Source organism: Octopus bimaculoides, chromosome 8 (genome assembly GCF_046866305.1).
Source record: "Octopus bimaculoides isolate indiv1 chromosome 8, ASM4686630v1, whole genome shotgun sequence".
NCBI classification, from domain to species: domain Eukaryota; kingdom Metazoa; phylum Mollusca; class Cephalopoda; order Octopoda; family Octopodidae; genus Octopus; species Octopus bimaculoides.
The window spans coordinates 58665401-58677599 of record NC_142935.1 but is presented as its reverse complement, the minus strand read 5'-3'; the positions used below and the strand labels follow the sequence as shown (position 1 = coordinate 58677599).

The following is a 12199-nucleotide window of genomic DNA, read 5'->3' as shown; positions in this document are numbered from 1 at the left end:
TGTTCGGCATTCGCCCCAGAATTTCAGCGTGTTTGGGTATCAATCTGAGGACGTACCGAGAGTGATGAAAATCATCATCTAGTCAACATCATGGTATTTGGAGTGATCACTAGTGATGACGACTTTATGCCTTCAGCTATCTTCCCATACGGCCTCAGACTCAAAACGGAGTCCTACATCAAATGCCTGGAAGAGGTACTGCTCCCCTGGATCAAGGGCTTTGCTGCTGGAAGACCCTATGCCTAGCAATAGAACTTTTCACCATGCCACACTGGTAGGAGAACCCAATCATTGCTGTCAGACAATTTTTGCGACCACATCACTCCTAACATGTAACCAACTATCTCCCCAGTCAGCAACCCCCTTGGTTATTATGTGTGGGGTGCAGTTGAGCGAGAGACCAACAAAACTCATAAAGATGAACTGAAGGCAAGGATTATTGCAGTATTCACTAACTTAAACAACTAGACCGTCCAGAAAAATTCTGGAGTAGTCTGGAGGCCGTGGGTGAAACCTATGACGATTTTATTGAATAAATTTATTCTTTAATATTTTGTGATATTTTTATGTAATTTTGGTAAAATATAACTGTTTAAATGAGATGTCAGTGTTATTTTTCTTTTTGTGTAAGTTATACGACAATATATTCACTGCACCCTGTGTATAGATAGATAGATAGATAGATAGATAGATAGATAGATAGATAGATAGATAGATAGATAGATAGATGGATGGATGGATGGATGGATGGATGGATGGATGGATGGATGGATGGACGAACATACATACATACAGACAGACAGACAGACAGACAGACGGACGGACGGACGGACGGACAGACAGACAGACAGATAGATAGATAGATAGATAGATAGACAGACAGACAGTGACACACACAAACATACATATGTATGTAGTAACAAAGATCACAAAAGTGACAGAGTACTGGCTAGCACCGCTTTTGCTACAAATAAGAGTTAAAACAGCCTAAAGCCACAAAAGCACTCTCAGAATGTACTGTGATACTGAGTGGATGCTATAATGTCAGCGTACATAGTCTGATCGCGATTTCGGATTTTGATGTGGACCATCTTAATCCTCATCAGCGAGTCTTAATCCCAAGAGTTAAATTGAAAAACCGTTGAAAACATGTACCGATTTTCAAAATAGTTTATACTCTATCAAATTTGTGACATCTATTAATTCTGCATTTAGATTCTAATTGCTAATAAACCACCATTTTTAATTTGTTGTTTATACTTTTAATTTGTGTTTAACCCTAGGCGTTAAGCGTTACTAACGTGGGTTAAGATGGCCTACATCAAAACCCGAAATCGCAATCCGACTATGTACCTCCTTTCGTCAGGATTGTTGTGGCTTCTGAGTTGTTGCAACTCTTATTTTTAACAAAAGCGGTGCCAGTCAGTAGCCTCTGTCACTTTTGTGACCTCTATTAATTATGCTTTTAGGCTCTAAACGCTAATAAGCCGTTGTATACATATATATATATATATATATATATATATATATATATATATATATATATATATATATATATACAGATACAGACGCAGACACACAGACACAGACACACAAACACACAAACACACAAACACACAAACACACAGACACACACAGACACACACATACTCACTCACTCCACTTTAGTTCAAATACGTATTTCGTGGTCGGCTGCTTTAAGAGCATTACAAATGTAGTGGCTATAATAGACAATAACTTTGTTTCTTTTAATATAACATCAACTAGGTGTAAGAATAAATGTTACGTCCAACGTTATCACCGTCCAACTTTACCTCTCATTTTGATTCACGATAACGATTATATACGCAAACTGTTCTTGATTGATATCGCAGATTATTGGATAAAATTTGATGATTATTATGAGCTTTAAATTCTGGGCCGCATTCTAAGGAAATAGGTTAGTTTTTCAGCTCCTGGTGTGCCTTACTCTAATGTAGTTTATCAAAACCTTTATGTGGAACTACATAATTATGTATATAGTCTCGAATTTTAGGAATCTTAATGGAATTGTGACATAAAATGGTTTATATAAGATTGCATAAAATAATCGGCGCCTTAGTTATACGGTGAACTTTTATGATTTTACAGGTTAAAGTGATATTTCATGCAAGCTTACTTACTATATAAAGGTTGCTTCATCGATTGGTTTTAAACAAGTTGTTAGATATATATCCTTTAATCAGGAACAAGATCTTTACAAGTGAAGATGAACCTCGATTAATCACAATATCTATCTATAAGGTTTACTGTGACTCTGATTAAATAACTCAATTTACTGATTGATCGATTCATTAACGTTTTTCCATAACTTGGAAATAATCTATTGGAAGAAGAATTGGGTGGGGATCTTATGTGCTGTTTCATAGACGAGAAATTATCAAAAATACAGCGTACAACTAGAAAGAAAGTTCAAACTTTCCTTTCTCTTTGTATGTAGTTTAAGTTTGAAAAATTACATATTAATTTCTTGAAGTCTCTAACAACTGCAGCTAAAGGTTTCTATTTTTCTTTCAAATACGATGAATTAACAATTTAGCCACAAAAGTTTCAATCATTGTTACTCTTTTACTTGTTTCAGTCACTTGACTGCGACCATGCTGGAGCACCGCCTTTAGACGAGCAAATCGACCCCAGGACTTATTCTTTGTAAGCCTAGTACCTATTCAGTCGGATTTTTTGCCGAACTGCTAAGTTACAGGGACGTAAACACACTAGCATCGGTTGTCAAGCGAGGTTGGGGGGGGGGAACAAACACAGACACAAAAACATATACACACACATATATATATATACATATATATATATACATATATATATATACATATATACATACATACGACAGGCTTCTTTCAGTTTCCGTCTACCAAATCCACTCACAAGGCTTTGATCGGCCCGAGGCTATAGGAGAAGACACTTGCCCAAGGTACCACGCAGTGGGAATGAACCCGGAACAATGCGGTTGGTAAGCAAGCTACTTACAACACGGTCGCTCTTGCACCTGTTGACATTGTTACTATTATTATTATTATTATTATTATTATTATTATCATTATTGGCGAGCTGGTATGTGAAGTAAAATGCTTAGCAGCTTTTCGTCCGTCTCTCACTGGGTTCGATGTAATGGACTAGTCCCTTCCACCAAAATTTCAGGCCTTGTGCCTTTAATAAAAAGGATTATTATTATTATTATTATTATTATTATTATTATTATTATTATTATTATTATTATTATTATTGTTGTCATCATTATCATCATAAAATGCTTGGCAGCCTTTCGTCCCTTCTTTACCTTCTGAGTTCAAATATTATTATTCAATTATTATTATTAGTAGCGGTGGTGATGGTTGTGGTGGAGGTGATGGTCTTGGTGGAGATGGCGGTGGTGGTGCCGGCGGCTGTGCTGGTGCTGGTGTTTCTGGTGATGCTGGTATTGATGGTGGTGTTGGTTGAATTGCTGGTGATTGATCATAATGGTGATGATAATGATATTGTGGCTGGATATCCAACACCTAACCCCTTAAATATTTATTCAATAATACTTATTGGCCCACTTGAGCCGATTTCTCTTTTTACTTAGGCAAATTATTCTAGTCCAAAAATATTCGTGACTCACTTTTATGCATAAAAGTTTTGTCGACTGATCAGCCAGTATTTAATACATCCTATTTTCATGAGAGTAAATTGAATTATATCAATATTTGTTCTTGTATTCAAAGACTAGTTTTCCTCCGAAGCATATAAATATAAGAAGTAATCCTTAATTTCTCGAAATTATCTCTTGTTTGTCTTCAGCGGTCATTCACAATTGCAACAAGGATTTTCCTCGGGCCGAATTTCCATGTAATTGCGAAATGTTTCCGTACAGCATTCAGAACATTACATCTCAAAAGGAGCATTCCTTCTCTGTTTTTAACAAGCTCACAAATAAGTGATAAGTAAGCCAAAGTAATTTAAGACTGTTTCGCGGATGACGCAAAATCTGTTAACTAAACATTAATCGAATCATCAAGTGCGGTTCTTCGTCAGTGATACTAGACAGTTATATTCATTCTTGGCCGGGGCTGGATTTTAAATATGGCACTCATTGTTTTTTTGTTTGTTTGTTTGTTTTTTGGATTATAAGATATTCGCTAAAATACATCCAGATTCGGAGCTTGACCTTATTAACACCTGTCCAAATTTACTGAATTAGAGAACCTTTTTCCTGCCAGTCAGATCCAGTTTATGATGAAATCTGGTCCACAAATCCAAACGTGTTTGACACTATCTCTCACTGACGATCGACTTTGTAAAAGTAACATCCAAATACCCTCAAAAAACATACTCTCGTTTTGAAAATTTAGAAACTTCATGGTTGGGAAACTGTCCATCAGCTCTTATCTGACAGGCCTACATTAAAGATTATTCCAACCATAGCCATCCCTTTGTATTTTGAGAAGAAGTGTGTCTGGGCCTATCTGAACAATATTTTCTCCCTAGGTAATTTTAGGAATTCTGGAATATGATTAAAGATGAATTTAGCTGCTCTTTGTTGCCTCTCGAGTAACTAAGCTGTGGATCCCTTGCTTGCATTAGAAAGATTGACTCAGTGGTTTTTTTTATCTGTGTCTATGGTTACATTATTCAGCACAGGGTTTTGGAGCCAATAGGATGGAAGTTGCTGAGCATCCTCAAACTGAAGACCTAACTGGAAGATGATTGCAACAGAATGGACTCCATTAAAGTCATACAGATTGTTAGATCATGTCATTAAATCTTACGACGAATTAAACCGACCACCCAACAAGGACATTATAGGTTTTAGGAAGCAAGATCCACAAGTAACGTCCCAAAACACTCGGTTCCACGTTATTACTGTTTCGATAACCGAACTTCCCTGGTACTTTCTGTAATAGATTTTCAGAAATGATGAACGACAAAGTTGAATTCAAATATTGTAGTCATAGCAACAATAAAGATAAAGCAGAGGCAAGTGTGGCTCTATGGTAGGAAGCTTGCTTCCCAACCGCACGGTGGCACCTTCAACAAGTATTTTTTACGGTAGTCTCTAGTCGACCAAAGACTTGTGAGAGGATTTGGTAAACGGAAACCGAAAGAAGCCTGTCGTATATATATATATATATATATATATATATATATACAGGGTTCTTTTTGTTTATGTGTGTGGGGGGAGTGAGCGGGTGTTTGTCCTCCAATCGCTACTTGGCAACCAGTGTTGGTGTATTTGCATCACCTTATCTTAGCAGTTTGGTGAAAGATACAGATAGAATAAGTTCCAGTTTGGAAAAGAAATGGAATACTGGAGTCGATTCATTTGACTAAAGGTTTTTCAATGCGGTGCCCCTGCATGGCCGCAGTGTAATGACTGAAAGACGCACAAAGTACAGAATAAGCTGGATTGGAACGCCTTTGTAATTTTGCTCGACTAGAGCTCAGCATAGGATTACATAACAACAACGACAATAACAATAATAGCAACAACAACAGCTACAATGACGGTGAGATATGAGAGACATGCATTTCCTTTGATAGGCCAGTACAATAAATATATTCATTCTAAATGACTCCACCAATAAATTGACGTTGTATCAAAAGCCTTATTTATATGTTTCAGTCATTATACTTACATATTCCTACGCAAGATTCATAAGCCAGCTTTGTTTTCTTCACTGCATCGATGTCATATCTGCTTATTTTGGCTTTAAGAAGTTCTGAATATAAAGAAAATAAAGAATACGAAATCTCCTTTAATCTCTGGACAAAGTGTGAGAGATTTAAGTAAACATATCAAAAGATCGCATGGCATGAAATTTAAGAGCGAGTAGCAGTAGTAGTAGTAGTAGTAGTAGTAGTAGTAGTAGTAGTAGTAGTAGTGGTGGTAGTAGCAGCAGCAGCAGTAGTGGTAGTAGTACTAGCAGCAGAAGTAGATGCAGCAGCAGCAATAGTAGTAGTAGTAGCAGTAGCAGCAGTAGTAGTAGTAGTAGTAGTAGTAATTACGACATTGTTAATAATTATAACTAATACTACTAATAATATTATTAAAAATAATAATACTTTCTATTAAATGCCCAAGGCCTGAAATTCTGAGGAGGGAGCTAGTCGATTATATCGACCCCAGTGTTGAACTAGTATTTATTTTATCGACCCCGAAAGGATGAAAGCAAAATAAACTTCGGCGGAATTCGAACTCAAAACTTAGCGCGAGACGAAATACCGCAAAGCATTTTGCCCCGCGTGCTAACGACTCAGCCACCTCGCCACTTTAATAATAATAATAACAATAATAATAATAATAATAATAATAATAATAATAATAATAATAATAATAATAATAATAATAATGTTATATATTGTATTAATTACTCTATATAAACAGTAGAATGTATGGAATCATCTGGCGTTTTGGAATCACGCCATACAAACACATATACACAACACACACACATACACATACACACGGAAAGACATAGAGAAACGTTAATAGGCTTACTGTTGGGTGTGGTGATTAAAATTCCGCTTCGCTACCAAAATGTTTTAGTCTGGGATCCACTGTGTGCCATCTTGGGCAATGGCCTTCTGTTATAACTTCTGGACAGCCATTTCTTTTTAAATGAAATTTGTCGAACGGAAACCGTACGGGAGCCCATTATATATATACACGAGGGAGAGTTAAAAATGATAAATCCTCTTGTTTTTTCAATGTATACCGAAAAGCATGACATAAACAAGTATGTCATTTTTCTATGCAATCTGCTTTCTTTCTGATGCACTTATATCCATTCTCTGAATGTTAGGCTTAAAATCAAGCAAAAACGGCAATATGATTGACTGCATTCGTAGAACGAAAACAGTAAAAGGATTAGTAAAGGTTAACTAATTGTGCCAAGCCACGGCAGAGGTGTATCTATGACTTTCACTGTGAAGAAGTGAAGCATTTATAGCCTAGTCTTCCGAATAGGGAAGATAAGCTACTCTGAGGCAAGTCTACGAGATAAATGGTTGAGTGCTTAAAAAATTCACCAGTGTTTTGCTCGGCTTTTGGCTATTCTATTTAACTGACTTCACCTTTTGGCTGCAAACAGAAACCTCGTATTCAACATAGCGTTCAGTCTTTTAATTACACAGATGCACGTTCTATTAAGTTCGACATTGCCTTTCATCTCTTCTGGGTTGGTGAAATAAGTACCAGTTGAGCACTATGGTTGTTCTTATCGTCAAGCACCCCTCCTCAATATTCCCTTAGTTGAAAGAGATAATATACTCAGAGGCATACCAAATCGGAACCACTCCTACTATTTCAAAACATAGTGTACATAATGTTACCGCATTCTACGGTTTCTACTTTCTTTTACATAAAGAAACAGATATGAGCTAATACGAAGAATATTTAGCTTGTATTTTAGGGCGTTCACTTTTTGAGGAAGTGTGTATGATCGAGTATACCTACAATTGAATTGATTGGCAATTATTTAATCATCGAAAGAATAAAATGCAAAATCGACCACAGCATATATTGAATCTTAAAATGAGAGTCGGTCTATGTTTCTTTGAAATAAAATAATTACTACACAACTTTTACTGCAATTATTTCAACTCTAGTGGCTATAGCTGTAGAAATACAATTTCATTGAGCGTTCATGTCGGAGAGAGCGGGGAGAAGGTAGACTGTAATATTTTCCATTGAGCAGAATAGATTTAAATACTTCTAGCAAATACAAAAGACGAAACATGCCCAATAGGCATGCAGCCTGAAAAGAATGGTGAGGAACAAAAGAAGCTGACAAAATACGATATTCATATAGCGGAAAGGCGTGTGTGACGGTTCATGTCTATATGAAGTATCTCGGTCGTTTACATAGAATGTTTCTATAATTTAGAAATATGTCAACTGGGTGCATAAGTCAAGTTACGTAACAACGCATATTATTCGGAATAATGTCAAGGAAAATAACTGCAGTTGATTCTGATTATTAGCATTTTGGTTTTTATAATTGGACAATAGTCTCATTGATGGAGTAAACTTTCTAAATACCGATTACTTTAGAATTAATTCTGAAGATTCGCCGACGAAACACAGCCAGATGCCTAGTGAAACGAGGTAAAGTTCTCAAAACATCTGTAAAGCGAGGGCTCAGATGTGGACTGTATGACTCTAGTTGACCCGGCTTTAAGAAAGCCGTTATGATTAACATTCAGAAAAGATTGGGATGCAAGCTGTTGGAGAATGTTGCTACTAATGACTTTCACCAGCATTTTCAGATGTCAGCAGAACAATAGTAGTTCTCAGTGCAGCCGCTTTTTCCTACTCATATAATCAGACAATAAAAGACATTTACAATGTTTAGAATTACACTCCGAAAGCTGAGAAAAACAATTACGTAAAGTTATAAACACTTCTAAACTATAATTCTGGCGTACAGCAAAAAGCTATGAAATCTGCTTACGGTTGCTAGATACCTCGAAAGCAAAAGGCAATAGCATAAGATTAAGTCCTTCCATCTAAAAGGAAGGAAGGACACAATGAAAATGAGGTCCCGAATACAAGGTCAACAAACAAGATGAATTGTCGGTGGCTAAACTCATTGTTGGACTGTGTGACAAGTTTGCGTTGGGACTAAACAATAACATTGTTTTACATTGAAAGTGCCTTTGTGTTGCTCCTCCTGCAAGAAGCAGTAGCGATATCTCCTTGAAACCACTCTTTATCACTTTAACTAAGGGAAAAGGAATTTAAATATTTAATTATATATGTGTGTGCGCCTGAGCGTGTGTTCCTGCGTGTAAGTCTCTGCATGTGTGAGTGAGAGAGAGAGTGGAAAGAGAGAGAGATGTACAGACAGAATGAAAGAAAGAGCAAGAGAGAAATAGAAAGTTTGTGTTCTGAGGTGTGTGTCACAATTTTTTTCATCTATGTAGCCAAAAGTAGTATGTCCATATCTTGTTCAGGGCTTTCTGATAAATTTTCTAAAACGAATAATTGTATAGAGTAAAATTGTTCTTTGAATCAATATTCTAAGATCATTTATACCTAATTAGAATATGTTGAAGGCAATTTATTAGTTGTATTGTTGATTCATGAGATTATAATTATTTTAGGCTATTAATGAACCCGAAAGTTATATCAACCAGCATAGTTGCAAGTTACAAGAAAGTCTAACGACTAGTATAAGAAAATATACTTCTACCTGAGGAAAATATGCGTTAACTCATGATTTGAGTGTTTGGCTAAATTTTGTTAGGCCGTGGATTAGATACTCAGATCATCAGTAGGTTGAATCGTTGAATAAGGCATTTCATGTCAATTTTGGTTTTGTCCATTCAGTTGTAAACGAGTACCAATGTGAGTCAGTGTGTTACCTCTGTGACAGACTGACGTCGTGTTTAGGAAGACGATTTGAAGTCAAAGTAAGCTTCGGTCAATAGAGTTAATATACTCGATGAACTCTTAGAGTAAATTTTATATATGACTAAATAAACAAGAAAGCCACATAGGAGATGAGTTCAATCATATTCCTAATCATCAGGCTCTGTCTGAATTTAAACAATAGCCCCTTATCTCCAGCGTCATAATTCAGGGCATATATACACACACACGCATTCACGCATATACACAGACACTTGATCTCTTACATACGCGTATTCTCGTACAGACAGACACAGACACGTTCTCTCATTACACATGCGCATTCTCGTGCAATCACTCACGCGTTCTTTCACGCTCTCACTTTCACACACTCATACACACGCACGTACATACGTTGTCATGCTGCCTCTCTCTTTCTCTTTCTCTCTCTCTCTCTCTCTCTCTCTCTCTCTCTCTCTTTCTCTCTCTCTCTCTCTCTCTCTCACACACACACACACACGCGTGCACCCACATACATTCACGCTTTTATGCACACGCGAAGAGTTCACACTGGCACACACACAATATATTCACAAGTCTGACAGACTCACTCGCATATTCAAACACAAATATCAATTAACGCACATCTTACATTTCTTACATTCTTAGTTAACTAATAAGAGCGACTTTTTTCTGACAGGAAGCAACACAAGAGTTTTAATTAATTGTCATTTCTACGGTGAACAGCGAGAAACAAAACGACGATTTGCATACTTATTTTTATTACGTTCTGGCAGGTGCAGATGCGAATATCTTAATTGTCGTTGTCTCGTTGTAGAACAACTAATTTACGAAGGCTTTCGTAACACGCTCGATTCTTTAGCACAAATGATTCTAGGATAGCGGGTTATTTGACATAACTGTTAGTCGTCAGCTGTCTCAGAATTATGCAGACTGCCGAGGATGTTAGCCCTGAGGTGCTTCTGGCTGACAGTGTACAACGATGACGAAAGACCGGTTGTCCTGGAATTGTTTGTAATTAGCGAATTCAGTATTTCAGGAACACGTATCCATCGTAAATGAGTTGTTCTGTGATGAAACACAACAGACATTGATATATTCCCATTTGAATCTGCCAGAACATATTAAGAAAAATATGTAAATCATCGAAAGTAATTAATATTATCCTATAAATTATGTTATATATATTAATAGAAGACAATTATTAACTCCAACGTCATCTATTAGAAAAAATATATTTCTCGAGATTATACTGGATAAGAAGCTTTACCAGTGTAGATATTGGCCTACTCTGCCATGTCCTGATTTATACTCTATAGTATAAATCCAGAAATTAGGTGGTCCACAGTTTTGATCTCCTGGTTGCAGTATTGACACTTTGGCTCTACTCCATTTTATGGTAGTTAGGGGTCAATAAGCTCTGATCTTGAGCTAAGATAAAACCTTTACTCTCTGCCTTTAGCCTTGTGCTTCGTAGCCACCGATGCGTGTGCTTCTGGTCTACGTCAGCTTCTTTATTTCATTATTACCCACAAGGGGCTAAACATAGAGGGGACAAACAAGGAGAGACAAAGGGATTAAGTCGATTTCATCGACCCCAGTGCGTGACTGGTACTTAATTTATCGACCCGAAAGGATGAAAGGCAAAGTCGACCTCGGCGGAATTTGAACTCAGAACGTAACGACAGACGAAATACCACTAAGCATTTCGCCCGGCATGCTAACCTCTCTGCCAGCTCGCCGCCTTTACGTCAGCTTCTTTACTACAGGCCATATATTTGGCATGCTGAGGTTTTGTCCCCACCTATCATCCAGTCCTTCAAATGCTTTTTCTCTTGCCAACTAAATTCTGTAGAAGCTCATGACAGCGATGATAATGGTTACACTGTTGCCATGGCTACAAAGGATGGCCGCAAGGAGAGCGGCTACGGCAGTATCGGTAGTAACTGACGATGGCCACAGCTGCTGTAATAACTTGGTAGAAGCAACTGTAGCAATAATAATGGAGATGTTAACAATAGTTGCAGAGATAATAACCATTTTTTCGTCAGCAACCACACAGAGCTCAATTTAGTGTAGCACAAAAATATCTTATTAAACAAAAAGGAAAATTAAAAGAGTTCACCAAATTGCGTGTCATACGGTTAACCTAGAAGCACCTCACACACAACAGAGCCAGCCTGGGGTTGAAAAGACATCCCCTGACGCAACCTCTTCACTGAATATCAAAGTGTATGATCACTTGAATTGATTTGATTTTTGTATGTGTTCTATCTTTACATTTGCACCAATCTTTTTTCAGCCATGTTGGGAGTCGAGTACTGATACTTCCAAGCGCGCCAATTACTACTGGTATCAAGTCCACTCTCTTCATTGCGTGTTTCTGATTTCAAATTCTTATTGTCGTTCAATTTTCAATTTCTTCTTTCTCTTTGATCTTGTCAATGGGACAGGCTATGTTTCTTTTTTTTTATATATATATTTTGTTTTTGTTTTTGAATTTTATACATAGGATGTGATAAGCATAGTGGTTCGTCTCGGACTGGGTTTTGACACAAAATGAAAGACACGAGTAGGAGAATGACACGAGATACCTTGAGTATACGTGGCATAGGCCAGCAAGTCGCTAGAAGCAAAGGCGGCATTAGACTCGGTATGATAAACTTTCAGATAAACACTATCTGGAAGAACATTATGAAATGTGTCATTTTGTTAGTTTTTGTCTTTTCTAAAATCACCAAATGATATTTGGTATGTCATGCTGCTATTTCTATAAGATCGTCGAACCGATTT

At 37.0% G+C, this 12199-nt stretch overlaps 1 protein-coding gene across 3 annotated transcripts in view; it reads right to left on the bottom strand.

Annotated features, from left to right (window-relative positions):
* LOC106877777 (neprilysin) overlaps positions 1-12199 on the bottom strand; it is a 323337-nt gene that overhangs the window by 201602 nt on the left and 109536 nt on the right. For all 3 annotated transcript variants that reach the window (XR_016242904.1, XM_089356536.1, XM_089356538.1), the window contains one exon: positions 5670-5753. Coding sequence is in view for 2 of the 3 variants with exons in the window: in XM_089356536.1 (XP_089212662.1) it covers positions 5670-5753 (84 nt within the window). In the remaining variant the exon portion in view is untranslated. The remainder of the gene's footprint in view (positions 1-5669; positions 5754-12199) is intronic.